Here is a 17,304-nt window from a genome sequence, read left to right as displayed (position 1 = left end):
CATTGGCCGCGGCCGGGGCGACGCGGGCCTCCACGTCACTAAATCTGAATAAGGATGCGCGAATTACTAAGGCGGGGGACAAAGCTGGCGATGGGGACAGCATGAGAGTGGCGGCGCGGCGGCGGCGGAGCACAGCGAGGCACCGGGGCTGCCGGCTGCAGGGGGGGGGGGGGGGTTCATGCACCCCTCCCGCCGCGCCCGCTGCCGCAGAGCCCGCCAGCAGCGCGGCCGCCGCTCCGACGGCTCCCGGGGAGCTCCGGAGGGACCGAGGGGGGATTGGGTTTTTTTTAATTACTACTATTATTATTATTATTATTTCTCGGGGGCGGTTTGGATTTTTTGCTTTTATATTTTCGCCTTTTTGGGGGGCGTCGTTTTTTTCCCTCCCGCCGCCGAGACTTCGGAGAGAAAAGGGGGAAGAACTTGTCAGCCGCTCCGCTCCCCTCCCCTCCCCTGAATTTTTCGTTTGTCGTTATTCCCTCTTCTTTTTCTTTTTATTTTTTTTTTTTAATTTCTATTTTTAATTTTATTATTATTATTGTGGGGTTTGGGGGGTTTTTTTTCCCCCCCCCCCCAGCCCCCCACCTCCCCCTTGCATTTTTGAGCCGCCGCCGTGTGCCGGCGAGGGGGCTGACTTCTCGTTTGCGCGTCTCCATCCCCCGGCGGAGGTTATGATGGTGCATTGTGCGGGCTGCGAGAGGCCGATTTTGGACCGGTTCCTGCTCAACGTCTTGGACAGGGCATGGCACATCAAATGCGTCCAGTGCTGCGAGTGCAAGTGCAACCTCACCGAGAAATGCTTCTCCAGGGAAGGCAAACTCTACTGCAAAAATGACTTTTTCAGGTGAGACACCCCCCAACCCACCCCCACCCCCCCCCCCCACACACACAGCCCCCCGACCAACGGAGATGAGAGGGTGAGGAGGTTCACACCGCTCCCGCCTCCCGCTTCGGTCTCCACCGGAGCTTTGGGGGGGGGGGGGGGGTTCCCCGCTTCCTCACCCATCGCTCTCTGCCGGGGATCCGCACCGAGCCTGCCCCACCGCTCCGGCGGGGAAGCACCCCGGGGTTGCGGGGGGGAGCCGGCGGTTGCGCTACGGTCGCTGCTGTAGGTCGAGGTGGGGGCGGCGAGGCTGTGCCCCCCCCCCCCCCACCTCCCAAACCCCGGTCTCCCCGTGACCTTGCCTCCACCAGAACCGGGCCCCGCTCCGCCGGTGCCGCCGCCCGCCCCGTCGCGGCAGGCCCGGGTGGGCATCGCGGCGACAGCCGTTTGTGTTCCCCCCACCCCGCCCCCCCCAGGGACCTGGCCTGGCGCTCCTCGCCCCCCTCCCGGGACCACAGGCCCCGGTGAAGACAGTGGCAAAAACCTCGTCCCGCCCCCCCCGCCTTCCCCTCTCCCCGTCGCCGGCGGGGCCCTGCGCTCCTTAAACGCCCCTAATGACTGCGATAAGGTGCCGATGAGGAAATTAGGGGCCGGGATGGGAAAGGGGGGGTCGATGACTTATGACTCCTAATGCCCTCACTACATCAACGTCACGGGGAGCAGCGAGGGAGGCAGAAGTTGTGCCGCGGCCAGAGGGGAAAAAAGGGGGGGACCCCGCCTGGGCTCCCCGGGGCCTGGCAGCCCCCGTTATCCCGGGGCTCGGCAGCGGCAGCCCCCGCTCCCGGGGCTGGGAGGTATTTTTTTGTGCGGTTTTTTTTGTTTGTTTTGTTTTGGGGGTTTTGTCTTTTTCTTTTCTTTTTTTTTTCCCCCTTATTTCCCCCCCCCTTTTTTTTTTTTTTTAATTTTTGTATGTAAGGTTTTGTTTTGTTTTATTTTGTTTTGTTTTGTTTTCTTGGGGGAGACCGTTTCCAGTCAATATGAATTCCCCGGGAAAAAAAAAATTAAAAAGGCATCTCCTGGGGTAAAAAAAAAAAAAAAAACCAAAAAAAAAAACCCAAAAAAAACGCTCTGCCTCCAGCGAAGGGACGGAAAATCGGAGATTTCCAAAGCCCTGCTTTCAACCAGGAAAAATCCCACCCCCCCCGGGAGAGCGAGACGGTGCCAGCGCCGGGCTGGGGACCCTGGGATGCTTCGGGGAGCGCAGCTCCCTCCTTCGCCGCCCGGTTTTGTTCTGGGTGCGCCGTGTCCCCCGCACCCGCCTCTCCCTTTTTTTTCCGTCGCCGTGGCCGCAATTTGCCCGTTTTCTTCCCGGGATTTTCAGGCCGGCGCCGGGCGGATCCGAGTCCCCGGTTCTCGGTTGAAACGAAATTCCCCCCCGCGGAGCTCGGAGGGGAACCCCCGCCGCCCTCTCCTCCCCTCCGGCCCTTCTGGGGCCAAATCCGGTGGACGATGCTCATGTGTGTCTGTTCCCCCCCGGGTGGGGACTCCCCAAAACCCGAGCTCTCTCTGTAGTCCACCCTGCGCCTTGCGAGCGGGGCTGCGCGGAGATGAAGGCTCTCCTCCTCCTCGCCCCGAAGGGTGCGAATCGCTTGCAAAAAGATGCTGGAAGATGGAGCTCCCGCGGTGGGATTTTTGGGGCGGGAGTTGGGGGGGGGAAATCGGTATAAACGGCTCGCCCGCCGCAGCCCATCGCTCCCAGGGCTCCCAGCTCTCGCCTCTCTCCCCCTTTTCCAGGAGGTTTGGTACCAAATGCGCCGGCTGCTCCCAAGGCATCTCCCCCAGCGACCTCGTCCGGAAAGCCCGGAATAAAGTCTTTCACCTGAACTGTTTCACCTGCATGGTCTGCAACAAGCAGCTCTCCACGGGCGAGGAACTCTATATCATAGACGAAAACAAATTTGTTTGCAAAGAGGATTATTTGAACTCTCCCACGTTGAAGGAAAGCAGCCTCAACTCAGGTACGAGGGGCTCGGCCAGCCGCACCGCCCGGGGGACGCGGCCCTGCAGCCGCCGTGATGCTCCCGGTCCCTCCCGGTCCCTCCCCGCCGCGCCGGGAAGGAGGTTTCGCTTTGCGGGGTGAGGGGCTGCACCCCGCAGCCAGCCCGACCCTCCGTTAACCTGCGGGGGGAGGGAGGTGAAAGCCTTCAAACCCGGCTGGAAGCCTTTGTGACACCCCCACTCGCCCCCCCTACGCGGGACGCGGACATGCGTGGGACAAGCGGTGGCCGAGGTGCAGCCCCGCAGCATCGCTCCCACCCCAATCCCCGGCTCCTGCCCCGGTGGGGAGCCGGGACCCCCCCCACCCCGGGCCTGGCCCCGGAGCCCCCCCCTTACCCCTCTACGAGTGTGCCCGGTCCCCCCGCGCCGCGGGCCTGATCCTTCGCCTCCTTTCACCCAGAGGCAAAGCTCCCATTTGACTTCCTTGGAAGCTGTCTCTGCGTCAGGACAGCAGGATCAGGCCCACTCCTGCTGTCCCAGCCATGCCAGGCGCCTGTGCTCACCCCCTTCCGTGGGCTCTCTCTCCGTCCAGCACCCGGGGCCGGATCCTGCCACGCCAGTCAGTGGGGCCGCTGCTGTGAGCGAGGCGAGTAGAGCTTGGCCTTGGAGGGGGGGGTGCGTGCTGGCATCAGGGTCCCCCGAGGGAGGGGGTGGCTGGGGGGGTGTGAGCCAGGCTCAAGGCACTGACTGGAGACCCCCCCCAAACCCCGATAGGGACCGGTTGCGTTTTTCCCAGCGGCACATCCCGCTTCCCAGTGTGAAAGGGGCTGGGGAGGGAGGGGGAGGAGGAGCATTGGGGGCTGTGGTGGGCCTGGGGGATTGCCCCCTCCCCAGCTCCCCCCACGGTGTGCAGGGCCGGATCAGGCGGTGCTTGGCTGGAGCTCTGTGTGATGTTGGGGGGATGATGCTTTAGGGGTACCGGGGGGGCAGAAGCCATCTGCACCCCTTGTTGCTCTCCAGCACCCCCCAACCCCTCTCCTGGAAAGCAGCTGGGCCGGGTGGGCTGGGGAAAGCAGAGGAGAGGGGGGTTGATCTCTCCCCTAAGTCATCCGCCCCCCACCCCCCCACCCCCTTTCCTCTCTGGGTCTCCTTTACAGTGTCCTCATGTACAGACAGGAGTTTGTCCCCGGATCTCCAGGACCCCATGCAGGACGACACCAAGGAGACGGACAACTCGACCTCCTCGGACAAGGAGACCACCAACAACGAGAACGAGGAGCAGAACTCGGGCACCAAGCGGAGGGGGCCCCGCACCACCATTAAAGCCAAGCAGCTGGAGACCCTCAAAGCTGCCTTCGCCGCCACCCCCAAACCCACTCGCCACATCCGAGAGCAGCTGGCCCAGGAGACCGGCCTCAACATGAGAGTCATCCAGGTAAGGTGGCCCCAGCCCACCGTCCCAGCTCGCCCCCTTGCCCTCCTGACAGCGTGATGTCATGGGGCTGGCCAGCGATGTCATTCCCACTGCAGACCGAGGTTCCTGCGACATCAGAGCTTCAGGGGGTGATTTCCTCTCAAAGCGCAGAGACAGGGAAAGGACCCACCTGGGGAGGGAAGGAGAAGGGGTGCCCAGATGTTTCAAGGCCATGACGGTCTCCGTCTCCCCACCCCAGGTGCCGGGAAGGGGTTGGGGACACCGAGCTGGGGAAACGGGGACAGGCAAATCCCATCTGTCCCCTGCCAGTGTCACCCCAGGCCCAGCCCTTCACCCACCCCACGCTCCCTGTGGGTCAGTGGGGATCCCCCACCCCATGTTTTAATACACCGGCCCCATGGGAAGAGGTGAAAAGCAGCCCTGAAACGTGGGCTGGCCGGGCTCCTCCGCTGCCTCGGCTTCCCCCGGGGCTGAGCGGGATCCCCCGGAGTACCCGGGAGATGGATGCTCCTTCCTTGTGAAAGCAAGGAGAAGCCATTGCGCTCTGTAGGCAGCCCAGCACTTTCTTACCGCACTGCCCCCACGAACAAAATCCCTGCGGAAATGTAGGGATTAATGGGCTTTAATAGAGGCATTAATAGGAGAGGACTCTCCGGCTTTGCCAGTAGCAGAGCTGCGAGGATCCTGGCTCCCGGCACAGGGGAGCAGGAGATGTCCCCGGAGAAGTGTGATGTGCTCATTCCCCAAGCTGCCCTGTCCCTCGGGGGGTAGGGAGGGGGAGTGGGGCAATAATCCAAACACCCACCAGGCCAGGGGAAAGGTGTGCGTGGGCCGAGGCCGGGCGGTTCGGATGAGGCGATGCCCCGTAACGAGGCGGCTGCATCTTCCCCTTCCCTTTTATCTCCGTCCTCACCGGCCGGCTCTTCTCCCGACTCCCTGCCCGCCGCAGCAGGTGCTCATCCCCCCCATTCCCTGCTTTCCTCCTCTTTCTACCATGATCCGCAGTTCCTCCCCACCTTCTTCTTCCCTTTTTTCCTCCCTTCCTTGCCCTTCTGTAAGGGAAAAATTCTCCCTCCTTTATTTTCCAGCTGCCCCTCTCCCTTGTAGGGACAGACGGGCTGAGGATGCACACGGGGGGATGCAGCCAGGGGGACAGCATTTTAATAAGGCTTATTATTAAAATAAGGCTCATCCCCTCGTACACCTTTTGGGGCGACTGGCAGCAGGGCGGGGGGTGGGTGTGTGTGTCATTAAAAATCATCCAGAAATGGGAAAACCCCTTCCCTCCCCATCCCTTCCCCCAGCCATCCTTTGTGGGGAGGTGGGGGGGGTGGGTTGTCCTGACCGGGGGGGGGGGGGGGGGGGGGGGGGATGTCCCCGGTGTCCCCTCGCCGGTTGTTGGTGACGCCACGGCTTGGCCGCAGGTCTGGTTCCAGAACCGTCGGTCCAAGGAGCGGCGGATGAAGCAGCTGAGTGCGCTGGGGGCCCGTCGGCACGCCTTCTTCCGCAGCCCACGCAGGATGCGGCCCCTCGGCGGCCGCCTCGACGAGTCCGAGATGCTCGGCTCCACGCCCTACACCTACTACGGAGGTGAGGGACCGTCCGCGGGGGCCCTGACCCATCCAACCCCCCCCCCCCATCCCCCCGGTTCCATCCCTCCCTCTGCCCCTTTCCCTTTGTTCCTTCCCTGTCCCGCTTCTCTGAGCGTTCTTCCTTTCCCCCCGAGGGGGGAACGCACCCGCGGCCGCCCCACACACGGCAAAGTGGCTGCGCACGCGCACCCACGCGTGTGCACACGCACGGCTGCGCAACGCACGCACCGGCACATGGATGTGCATCCCCAGGCGTGCTCACATCCGTGCACACACACACCACGGCATGCAGATACCTCCAGGCGCACACACCCAGCCACCTCCACGCACACCCAGACACCTCCACGCACACGCAGACACCTCCACGCACACCTCCATGCGCACACACTCCCCCTCCACGCACCCCCCTCCACGCATCCCCAGACACCTGCACACACACGCACCCCCCCTCCATGCACACACACCCAGACACCTCCACGCACACGCACCCCCCCCCCTCCACGGACACGCAAACCCCCATCCATGCACACCCAGACACCTCCACGCACCCGCACCCCCCTCTCCACACACCCGCACCCCCTCTCCACGCACACGCACCTCCCCTCTCCACGCACACACCCCCAGACACCTCCACGCACACGCACCCCCCTCCACACACACGCATCCCCTCCACGCACACACAACCCCCCATCCACGCACCCGCACCCCCCTCCACGCACACACCCCCACACACCTCCACGCACACGCACCCCCCTCCACACACATGCATCCCCTCCACGCACCCGCACCCCCCTCCACGCACACACACCCACACACCTCCACGCACACGCACCCCCCTCCACACACATGCATCCCCTCCACGCACCCCCCCCTCCACGCACACGCACACACCTCCGCACACACGCACCTCCCCTCTCCACGCACACGCACCCACCCCGCACCTCCCGCCGGGCATTGTGGCGGGGCGGCGGCGGCCCCTCTCCCGCGGACAAAGCCCCAGCTGCGGGGCTTTTGTCCCCCTTTCAGGCCGCATTTGTTCCAATTACCTCCCGGGCCCGCAGCATATGGAAGGTCACCGCCGACGGGCCGGACCCCCCCCGCGCCGCCCCGACGGGACGGGATGGGCGCAGCGGGGCGGACCCGCCGCCTCCCCTCTCCCCCCCTGCTCCCTGCAGAGCCCCCCCCGGCACACTCTCCCCATAAGCGGCGTTTTCAAAGCCTCTCCTCTGACGAGGGGTTTTCCAGGCACCCCTTGCTGCCCTGCAATTAGTTTCTAGATCCCTTCCAAGCTGCTAAACACATACATAATTTTCCCATTATATATTTTTCCTCCTATTTGATATATTTGTATATTCTCCCCCTTACATATACATTTTTCCCCATTCCTTTTATATATATTTTTCCCCCATTCCATTTATATATCTATTTTTTCCCTGTTCCTTTGATACATATTTTTCCCCTTTTTCCTTTATATGTATCTTTTCCCCTCTTCCCTTTATATATATATATCTTTTCACTTTACATATATCTTTTCCTCATTTCCTTTACATATATATTTTTTTCCTTATTCCTTTCTATATACCTTTTCCCCATTCCTTTGATACATACTTTTCCCCATTCCCTTTATATATAAACATTTTTCTTCCCCCCCATTAACTAAGTATTACATCGAGCCCATCCTACCCGCCCCAGTTGTCCCAGCCCCGGGCTCTGTGCCCCCCCTCCATCCCCCTCCCTCCCTCCAGGTGGGGCAGGGAGAGGGCGATGTGCTCTGCAGCCCTTCGGACGGGCTTAGTTCTCTCTCTGGGCTCAAATTTGGAGCCAGCGGAGTATTTCAGAGGGGGTGGCCACGCTGGTCCAGGTCACGCTTGTGTCCAGGGGGGAGGATAGGGGTCGGGTATGGGGAGCGGCGGGATTTTGGAAGGTTTTTGGCTGCGGGGGACCATATCCATCCTTTCCTCCCCCCTCCCGCAGATTACCAAGGTGACTACTACGGACCGGGAGGCAACTATGACTTTTTCCCCCACGGGCCGCCCTCCCAAGCCCAGTCCCCGGCCGACTCCAGCTACCTTCAGAACTCAGGACCCGGCTCCACACCCCTGGGACCCTTGGAGCCCCCCTTAAGCGGACACCACTCCTCAGAAAACCAAAGGTACACGGATATGATCTCGCATCCCGACACCCCCAGCCCCGAGCCGGGGATGACCGGTTCGCTGCACCCCATCCCGGGGGAAGTCTTCAGCGGGGGGCCCAGCCCACCTTTCTCCATGTCCAGCAATAGCGGCTACAGCGGGGCTCTCTCGCACCCCAACCCGGAGCTCAGCGAGGCGGCGGTGTGGTAGGCCTGGCGCGGGCACGCGTGCGCGTGTGGAGGGGGGAAAACACCCCCATGGTCCCCCAGCCCACGCGTGTCCCCCTTTTCCCCCCACCGCCCCGCACCAGGGTGCATCGCATCACTGTCGCCGGATAAAGACACACACACACACACCCCCCTCTCCGGCTCCGATGCCAAAACGCATCCCTGCATCCCTCCCCATCACTGCAGACCCCCCGCATACCCCGGGACCTTGGGGTCACCCCGCTACCTCCCCCTCCCAGCACCTTCCCCCCAGCACTGGGGGCGAGGGGGCGGGCAATGAATGGTGCCCAGCCCCGAAGAACCCCCCCCACCACCGCCAGCGTCGGGACCACCGCCTCTCGGACCAAAGCTGAACTTGCCTGGATACAGGTCCCACCGCCCCGGCGGCACCTGGTGGGGGGGGGGGGAAGGGGGGGGCTGGGGCAGGGCTCCCCCCTGCTAATTAGCATTCTTTTTAATTATCCCCTACCACATCACAGGCGTGGGGAACGGGGAATAACAGGAATAGCCCCCCTCCCCTGCCCTTGATTTTGTTGTTCCCATTTTGTCCCCAAGGAGAAGGTGGGTTTGGACCCGGCTTTCGGTGATGAGCAGCAGGGGGGTGGTGGCGGGGGGGGGGGGGGGGGGGGGGGGGCCAGGCCCAGGGCTGCCCCAGTGGGGCTTGGGCTCCCACATGGCAGAAAAGACACCAGAAAGAGGCAGAAACAGGAAAAAATACAACAACAACAAAAAAAACCACCATAAACAAAAAAACCCCCACCCAACCCAGAACAAACCCAACCCAACAGCAGAAATTAAACCCGAGCCTCAACGCCGAGTCCCACCCCAACGTTTCCCGGAGGCTCCGCCAATTTAAGGATGTATTATAGTTTTTGCTTCTAGTTTCTTTATTTTGTATAAAGGAAAAACAAATAAAGTATGTTTTTGTGTTTACTGATTATTTATTGTACTTTAGTCATCGGAGGCTCTGAATTTTTCTATTTTGAAGGTGGGGAGGGGGTGGCACCGGGGAGGGGGGTGAGAGAATAGAAGCGGGGGGTGGGGGGAGAAAAAGAAGGAGAATGGAAAAGGAAAGAAAAAAGTTGTTTTCTGAAAGCGTCGTGGGTTTCCTGTCCCCGCTGCCTCTTGCGGAGGCTGTTAGTGTGAATGGCTCTTGTTGTTCAATGTGAATAAAAAACCTTTTAGTTACCTACTGTTCAGTCACCTGGTCCCTTTCATTTTATTGTTTTTTTGGTTGTTTTTTTTTTTTTTTAATTTTTTTAAGTCAAGACCATGACAGCTTCTGGCAGGGCTGCCCTGCTCCCCCGGTTCCTTCCGCCCCCCCCCCCCCCCATGCTCCTCAGCCCTGCATGGGGTCTTGGGGAGCAGCCCCCGTTGGTCCCCTGGGTGGGATGGGTGTCACAGCCCCTGTACAAGGTGATGCTGCTGCATCACCCACTGGTGCCCCAAGCCCCCCCACTCCCCCCTTCTCTCCAACACCGGAGCGGGGGGGGGGACGACACATTTCGCAGCTCAGCAACTTCCCACACAACAGACAGACTGGTGCACCATCTCTTCCTGTGGGAGTGGGGGGAGGTATTGTGTGTACCCCCCAAGAACCCCCCCCAAGCACCCCAGAGGCACCCACATTCCTGCTGGCAGAGCATCCCCATGGGAGAGCCATGGGAGTGCCAGGGGGGGTCAGCAGGGCTCCTGGAGGGCGCCACCATGGGGGGACACCACAATGGAGGGGGTCCATGCACGCAGCTTTTGCCCCATCTGTCCCGGGGGGGGGGGGGTGGAGGGGAGGGGGCTGATGGCAGGCAGGAGGGGGATATCCTCCCCCAGCACCCCTGTTTCCCCTCCCCAATTTCCCTCTCTTGTTGTCTGAGATATAAAAATAAAGTCCAAGGCAGGCTGCAGCTCTGAACTAATATTTAAAATGCAAAATCATGGCAGAGTTGTTCCCCCCCCCCCAGCCTTGTCTTGCAGTAAAAAGATATAAACAGAATAAATTACCTTCCCTCACTGGCTTACGAGAGTCCCTCTCTCCTGACCTGAATTTTAAGTCCTGGCTTGGTTGTAGCACAGAGCACCGATGATTTATGAAAAGCCAGCCACTTCTCTGCATATTTTCTCTGTTCAGCCAAGTGGTGGAATTTATCCTTCCTATACCATTACCAGCATTAATAACGGGATGGCAAACGAGCCAGGCCAAGCCCCGAGGGATCCCTCAGGCAGGAGCTGGGACTATCACAAAGACACCAGGCTCTCATCACCCACCAAGAAAAGCACCTTTTCCCCCTTTAACAGGTGGGGAAACTGAGGCAGGGGCAGAGCTCCTGCTCCACCCCTTCCAGGCTGTTGGTGATACCAGGTAACAAGGACTTTTCATAAGGATGGGGTGTGCTGTTAAATAACATCCTCCCAGCATAATTTTCAGGATTGTAAAATGGAGCACAAGGTCATTCACTGGGTGAACACTGGCTGCTGCTATTATTATTATCATTATTGTTATTATTAAACCCAAAGCACACATCTGAGGGCTGTTTGCAGGCTGCTGGGACACCCTGTCCATTGGACAGGACAGGCTGCAGGAGGGATTTTGGATGATGTTGGTGCCACCTCCCGTGCAGGGGGACAGAGCTGTCTGTGCAGGGGGGATGGGGCTCAGCGGGAGCAGCCACCCAAGCAGGGACCCGCCGGCACACAGCTGGGTGCAGGAGACAAACCTCTCCCTAGTTCACCAGCCGGGGGCTTGCTGGTCCCAGCAAACACCCATTGGTCCTGGCAGCAGGGACCTGATGGCTGGGGAGAGCACAGGGGATGGATCCAGGACACGGGACACGGAGCTGGCCTTGCTGGGAGCAGCTGGGTTCAGCCCCCTGTTATCCCAGCCCTTAACCACAGCTGGGGTCAGGGTCCCCGTCACAGCTGAGGTCAGGGTACAGCATCACAACCAAGACAGTGGTCCCCGTGGTAGCCAGGGTCCCCACCACAGCCAGGGTCCCCAACACAGCCAGGGTCGGGGTCTCCATTGCAGCTGGGCTCAAGGTACAGCATCACAACCAAGATGGGGGTCCCCATCACCCCAGCAGTCCCAAGAAGGCACCAGCACCCAGGGTTCACGCCTGCCTCCAGCTGCAGGGTGACCATGCGCCACCTCCCACCAGCTGAGGCCATGCCCACCCCCAGCAGGGTGTCCCCCAGATAACCTGCACCCCCATGTCCCTGCCAGAGAAGTCCAAAGCTCAATCCCCCTCCACAGCTGGCACCCAAAGACTGAGCCCTCCCTCGTCAAGGCAAGGAGGGGGCAAAGCTCCCTGTTGGGGTGCTCAGGGAGTCACCCCAAACCCTGCAGTCATGCCGACATGTACCTCCAGCAATAAGCCCCGTGGGACCGTGCTGAGGAAACACCACCGTGAGCTCCCGGCTCCTCCCGGGACCCGGCAGGGCAGCATCAGTCCTGGGAATAAATTCCTTTTCAAAAGCCATTGGGCAAGCACCAATGCTATTTTTTTTTCTGACCTTTTTCCCCCCCTTTTTTTTTTTCGGAAGGGGAAGGTCTGCAGAAGGTGGAAAGTAATCAGGTTTTGGACCTGGGATAAAAAATGGCTGGAGTAGGTTGGGCTGACTCCTTATAATTAATAGTGTGCCTCGTAATAGGATTCTCCAGCCTCCGGTGCTCCCTGGGAACACCTTTTTACATAAGATATTGCCCACGATGGAGCGGCAGAGTTTTGATTTATGGGGTTTTGGCCTCCAGGAAGCACCTGGGGGTCTGGCCTGGCCGGTGGGATGTATTGGGGGAGAGAGGAAAAGGGCCGAAGCCAGAGAGGGTGTTTTTGTAGGGTTGGCAGCCGGGTCCCGGGAAGGGGCCAGGGGAAAGGGTTTCATGGGGGGATGCTTGTGATCCGGGGGCTGAGCCGGTCCTGGGACTGAGCCCCCTCTGCTCCCAAGGGGAGGAGGAGGAGGCTGAGAAGGGTTTTGGGGCAGGAAAGGGCTTATCTCCCTGCCTGAGATCACCGGGTGATGCTTGGGGCATGGGCCAAGCATCTTGGGGAACGGGGGAGCAGGTGGGGCTGGGGAGTCCCAGCGGGAGCGAGACCCCACATTGCCTGGGAATGGGGGGAGAGAGGGGGGAGAAGTGTCATTGGGGGGACGCGAAAAATCCCAGGAGGTGCAATAGCAAAGGGCTAAAAGCAAATAGAGCACTAGAGTGGGAACGGGAGAGAGGGGGGAAGCCTGGAGGAAAGGGGGGAATGGAAAAAAAAAGTGGGATGGGGGGAAAAAGGGGGGTCACGGGGGCTCCGGGCTGGAGTACACACACACACACACACACACACACACACACATGTGTTGGTGCACCTCGGAGCCCGTGGGTGTTAAAACACAGCCGGGGAGCTCCACCAATAAATCACTGTAACAAGCGGGTCTCTGTGTGTTGTTCTCGTCTGACCGCAGACAGCGCGGCAGGAATGGGAGAAGATTGTAATAATTAATAATCATTAGAATAATAATGCATAAAGACAGTAGCAAAGTAATTAGTCAGAGAGGGAGCGCTTGTTAATTGAGGCGGGGAGCTGCAGTCCAAACAGCCTGGGGAAGAGCAGGGGAGGGGGGACGGAGGGGTTTTGGGGGGGGGCACAGAGGAGGACGCCTTGCACATCCAAGGGGCAGAGTGGGATGTGGGAGCCCCCATCCTGCCATGGGACAGGCACAGGCTCCATCCCTGCCCGGTCTTGTCCACCCCCCTGTGCCTCAGTTTCCCCATCCCTACATGGATGCTGTGTGCTGGGGCTGCGGGAGGAGTCCGGCACCGCATCCACGAGGCTTTATTTGGGAAGGAAAACAAGCAGAGGGTGGCCGGGAGGGCTCCGTCACGTCCCCCTCCTCGGGGTGGGTGTCACTCCATCCCCAGCTGGTTCTTCAGGGCCCGCAGCTGGGCCGCCTGGATGCTGCTGCCCCCGCACACCACCACCACCACGGAGGCCAGGGGGGTCCGCAGCCGCTCCTCGCCCCGCAGCCGCTGCAGCCGCCCCGTGTAGAGCAGGGCCAGGGCGGCCCCGCACGCCGGCTGCACCAGCATCCGCTCGTCATCTGCGGGGACAAGAGCGGGGGGACACGCTGAGACGCCCACCCCCTCCGTCCCCATCATCCCCCCTGACTCCGGCACATCCCAGGCCAGTCGCAAGACCTGGCGGTCTCCCTGTCACCTCCAGCTGGATCCTGCTTACCCAGGAACTGCTCCACGGCTCGTACAGCCTCCGTGTCCTCCACCACCTGGGAGATGACCTGGCACTCCTGGGCACACTCCAGCGCCCGCGCCGCCACCGTCTTGGCTCCCAGGCACTTGGCCACGCTGGGACAGGAGGGGAAGAAGGGGGTCAGGGTGGTCCTGGGGACCCTTCAGTGAGCTGGGCTGAGACCTGCCAACTCGTGGCACACATGGCCGTTCCCGCAAAGCCCGGCTCACCTGGTGATGTCAGGCAGGGTGACCAGCTGGCCGGCTGCCAGCGCCGCGTGGAAGCTGTGAGCCCCCCACGTCTCGGCGGCGATGATGGGGACGTCCTGCCAGCCCACCTGGTGCAAGCCGGCCACAACGCCCGCCAGCAGCCCCCCGCCGCCCACTGCCAGCACGATGGCGTCCGGTTTGGTCTCCAGTGAGTCCTTCAGCTCCTGGACCAGGCTGGCGTGACCCTCCCTGTGGGGTAAGGAGGAGGGTGGAAGATGCAGGTTGGGGGCACCCCGAGCCAGCCCGGACCCTGGGGATGGTGGGGGGGATGACAGGAGCTGAGGCCTGGCAGGACTCACCACACCAAGGGATGGTCGAAGGGGTGGATGCTGACCCAGCCCTCAGTCTTTGCCAGCTCCAGGGCTCTCCTGTTGGCTTCATCCCACACCTGGGCCCGGGGAGGGGAGGGGACGATGGGAGTTCAGGGGGGCCAAATCCAGCCCTCATGCCCCAGAGATGGGTCCCTCATCACTGTGGGGCTGGGGGGACACCAGAAACCCACGCAGGGCACTGGGCTGGGGGGGAGGTCCCCAGGGTGGCCCTGCTGTGATGTTGGGGTGCAGATGAGGCAGGAGGGGGACGTTTTGACATCCCCGGCATCACAGAGCAAGCTGAGCTCAGGCTCAGCCCCCTCTGGTCCCCACCCCAGACCCCAGTTTTAGGGGGCTGCCATGGAGGTACCTTGCCAGAGACCTCCACCTCCGCCCCCAGTTCCTCCAGCTTGCGTATGGTGGTGGGGCCGGTGGTGCTGGGGACCACCACGGTGGCTGGAATCCCCAGCTTCTTGGCCGCGTACGCCGCTGCCAGACCCGCGTTCCCCCCTGCGGAAAGCGGGGGTCAGGCAGGGCTCGAGCCCCCCCTGCACCCCATCATATTACTCACGAGCATCCCCCCATAGCTCCCACCATCCCAATTACCTGAGGAGCAAACGAAGTGGCGGCAGCCTTTCTTGGCAGCCTAAAAGGCAAGAGGAAAGAAGGGAAGGGGGTGGCTGTGTCCCCCTCGCTGTCCTGTCCCCCCACCTCCTGCCCACGCTCACCTCCTGGCAGAAGTGGCCGATGCCCCGGATCTTGAAGGAGCCCGAGGGCTGAACGTTTTCCAGCTTCATGTAGACCTTGGTGCCGGCGGCCTTGGAGAGGGGCAGGCTCTCCAGGACAGGGGAGATGATGTGGAAGGGCTTCTCACATCCCTGGGGCTGGGCTGCCATGGCCCCAGCGATGGATGCTCTGCCGGGGAGAGGTGGGGGTGGCACCCGTTGCTCCCTGTGGGGTCCCCCCACACTACCCCGCTGCCCACTCTGTATGGGGTGCAGGAGCCCCTCCGGAGGGACAGGGAGCTGCAGGGGCGAGGGAACTCAGAGGACAAGGCGCTGGCACTGCTGACTTGCAGCCCAGGGCAGACAAGGTGGCATCACCCTGCTTGTCCCCAGTGTCCCCTCCCAGCTCCAGGACGCAGCAGCACCAAGCCCCGGGGGGCAGTGATGGGCCCTCCCTGCTGGAGCCCCAGGACAAGCCAGGTCACCTCCTCCTCCATCCTCCTGGTCCCTCAGCCCCTGGTGTCCCCAAGTGTTCCCCACACACCCTGTCCCCTAACTGAGCCAGGGCCACCCCGTGGTGGGTATTACCTGGTGTCCCGTCCCGCAGGGCCTCACTGCACGTCCCCAGCTCCTCACCCGCAGCTGAGTTTGGGGGACGGAGGAGGGAGAGGTGACGTCGGAGGGGCTGTGCCAGCGTCCCCAAGTCCCTGCAGCGCAGCGGGGCGAGGGGCAGGGGTTAAAGATTGCCCCGGCCCCGGCTGTTTGCGCAGCGCACCGGGCAGGCAGCCAGCCTCCCTGCACCCTGCTTGGGTTCTTCCGACCGACGGCGGGGCTGGATGGGTGCCGAAAGCACCCAGCCATGGCCCGGGCACGGTGCCGGTTGCCCTGAGCGGGGACAGCCACATGTGGCCTCCGGTAGCCACATCCTGCATGCCCAGGAGACGGGATGCGGGCACCCAGGAGAGAGGGAAAAGAGGAGAGGCAGCTCCTCAATGACTTTGGAGGTCCCCAAGGGTTTGCCCCCCCAAACCGGGCACAAGCACCAGCTTTTCTCAGGTCCAGCCAGAAACGTGTCCCAGGGGATTTGAGGACTTTGTCCATTTGACCCAGACACCCAGGGTAGCGAAGGCAACCTGCCAGTCCCAAATCCCCAGTGGGCAGCCGAGACACTCCCCATCGCCTCCAAACGGAGCCATTCCACCGAGTCCCCCCACCCCGTGGCAGCCCCCACAGGCAGGATGTGTCCTGGGGGGGACACAGTCCCCACACAGCTTGAGCAGGGACCCCATGAGCATCCCTTGGAGACAGGGCACCTGGAGGGACCCAGCCAGAGCCTGGCCGAGCCCCGAGGTCCAGCAGACAGAGTCCCCCCTTTCCTTTGGGGCTGCTTCTTGTCACCTCAGCACTGGTGACATTCCCCCCGCCCTCCCCTTCCCCAGCCAGGGTAAGGGTCCCTCCAGCGTGTGCCCTACCTCTGCAGAGAGGGTCTGGCTCTGTCCCCAGTGGCCGAGGAGGAGGAAGGTGGGATCTGGAGGAAGGTCTGTCCCTGGCTCCTTGCCCCGCAGCCGCAGAGGAGGAGAGGTCTGAAAGCAGAGGCCGCTTTGGCACAAGGTTAGTCCCATCCTCCTCTTCCTCCTCCTCCTCCTCCATGGTGACTCCATGGGGGTCCCAAGGGGGGGCCCACTGCACACGAGCTGGCACATGCACGATGCAGCCAAATGGGGTGCACTGGGAACCCCCCCCTACTCCCCCTGCCTCTGACCCGCTGCCAGGCGGAGAGCAGTGAAACAGACCCCAGAACATGGGATTTCAGCCCCCTGACCCCAACTGTGCTGCAAAGCCCCCCCTGAGAGCACCACTGGTGACAGGCACCAAGCAGGGCATGAGCTCCAACGGAGCCCCGTCCCTGTTGGAGCTGGCCTTTGGTGGCAGGGAATTAACTAACCCCCTGGTGCTTACACCATCATTAGGCTTCAGAGTGAACAGCACACAGTATGGGCAGGGTCGGCACAGAGGCACAGCGCTGCCTGGAGGGAGCAGGTGCCTCTGTGCTGAGCCACGCTGCTTTTGGGACATCGGGGACTGGAAATGCTGGGGACCATGAGGATTTTGTGAACAGGGGCACCAAGGAAGGTGGGGGGCACACAAGTTCCAGCTCCCCTGGGGGCCCAAGGAGCAACTCCCACAGCAGGCAGAGGGGCTGCAAGTGCTTCCTTGGGGATGGGGCAGGGTGGGCCCTGGGGACCCTTGGTGGCAGGCACTGCGGAAGGGGCACAAGGACACCCCCCAACTCACAGGGAGGATGTTGGGGATCCTCTCAGCAAGGGCACCATGTTTTAGCTCAGGCCTGGGGTGCTCGAGGTTCCCTTCCTACCCCGCATCCCCCTCAGCTCCATCCCTGTCCCAGGGCAGGCGATGCCAGGCTGTCACCCGGTCACATCCCCTGGCCAGCGTCCCCGGGTGACACGGCCTCAGCCAAGGGCCACTGAAGCTGGGGTGGTATTTAACCGCTTCTGTTTGTTTTTCCACTTGTAAGAAGATAAAATAAGCGAGGGAAGCGGCAACAC

General features: G+C 61.7%; 2 protein-coding genes across 3 annotated transcripts; one reads left to right on the top strand and one right to left on the bottom strand.

Moving 5' to 3' along the window:
* Positions 1-671: 671 nt before the first annotated feature.
* Positions 672-8,190, top strand: LHX5 (LIM homeobox 5). The gene is made up of 5 exons (XM_074159671.1): positions 672-844; positions 2,618-2,841; positions 3,979-4,256; positions 5,681-5,846; positions 7,823-8,190. The coding sequence occupies exons 1-5, from the start codon at positions 672-674 to the stop codon at positions 8,188-8,190; spliced, it is 1,209 nt and encodes a 402-aa protein (XP_074015772.1).
* A 4,815-nt stretch (positions 8,191-13,005) lies between these two features.
* Positions 13,006-15,838, bottom strand: SDSL (serine dehydratase like). 2 transcript variants are annotated; one of them, XM_074159715.1, is made up of 8 exons: positions 15,830-15,838; positions 14,741-14,881; positions 14,619-14,658; positions 14,383-14,522; positions 14,001-14,089; positions 13,663-13,890; positions 13,424-13,548; positions 13,093-13,286 (listed from the first exon to the last, which is right to left on the bottom strand). In XM_074159715.1, exons 1-8 carry the CDS (start codon positions 15,836-15,838, stop codon positions 13,093-13,095), a joined length of 966 nt encoding a protein of 321 aa, XP_074015816.1. The 2 variants fall into 2 exon arrangements, with proteins under 2 accessions (XP_074015815.1, XP_074015816.1); XM_074159714.1 differs by lacking the exon at positions 15,830-15,838 and having other exon boundaries at positions 13,006-13,286; positions 14,741-14,921.
* Between the last annotated feature and the right edge of the window lie 1,466 nt (positions 15,839-17,304).

This window comes from Numenius arquata, chromosome 16 (assembly GCF_964106895.1).
Source record: "Numenius arquata chromosome 16, bNumArq3.hap1.1, whole genome shotgun sequence".
In the NCBI taxonomy this organism is placed as follows: domain Eukaryota; kingdom Metazoa; phylum Chordata; class Aves; order Charadriiformes; family Scolopacidae; genus Numenius; species Numenius arquata.
The sequence above is the reverse complement of the archived record's forward strand: the minus strand, read 5'-3'. Positions and strand labels throughout refer to the sequence as shown.

Coding starts and splice junctions, on each gene's coding strand:
- SDSL (XM_074159714.1), bottom strand. CDS start 14,908: ATGGCAGCCCAGCCCCAGGGATGTGAGAAGCCCTTCCACATCATCTCC. Junction 13,891..14,000: donor TTCGACCATCCCTTGGTGTG/GTGAGTCCTGCC, acceptor CTTACCCCACAG/GGAGGGTCACGCCAGCCTGG. Junction 13,287..13,423: donor AGCCGTGGAGCAGTTCCTGG/GTAAGCAGGATC, acceptor TTGTCCCCGCAG/ATGACGAGCGGATGCTGGTG.
- LHX5 (XM_074159671.1), top strand. CDS start 672: ATGATGGTGCATTGTGCGGGCTGCGAGAGGCCGATTTTGGACCGGTTC. Junction 2,842..3,978: donor GGAAAGCAGCCTCAACTCAG/GTACGAGGGGCT, acceptor TCTCCTTTACAG/TGTCCTCATGTACAGACAGG. Junction 4,257..5,680: donor TCAACATGAGAGTCATCCAG/GTAAGGTGGCCC, acceptor GCTTGGCCGCAG/GTCTGGTTCCAGAACCGTCG.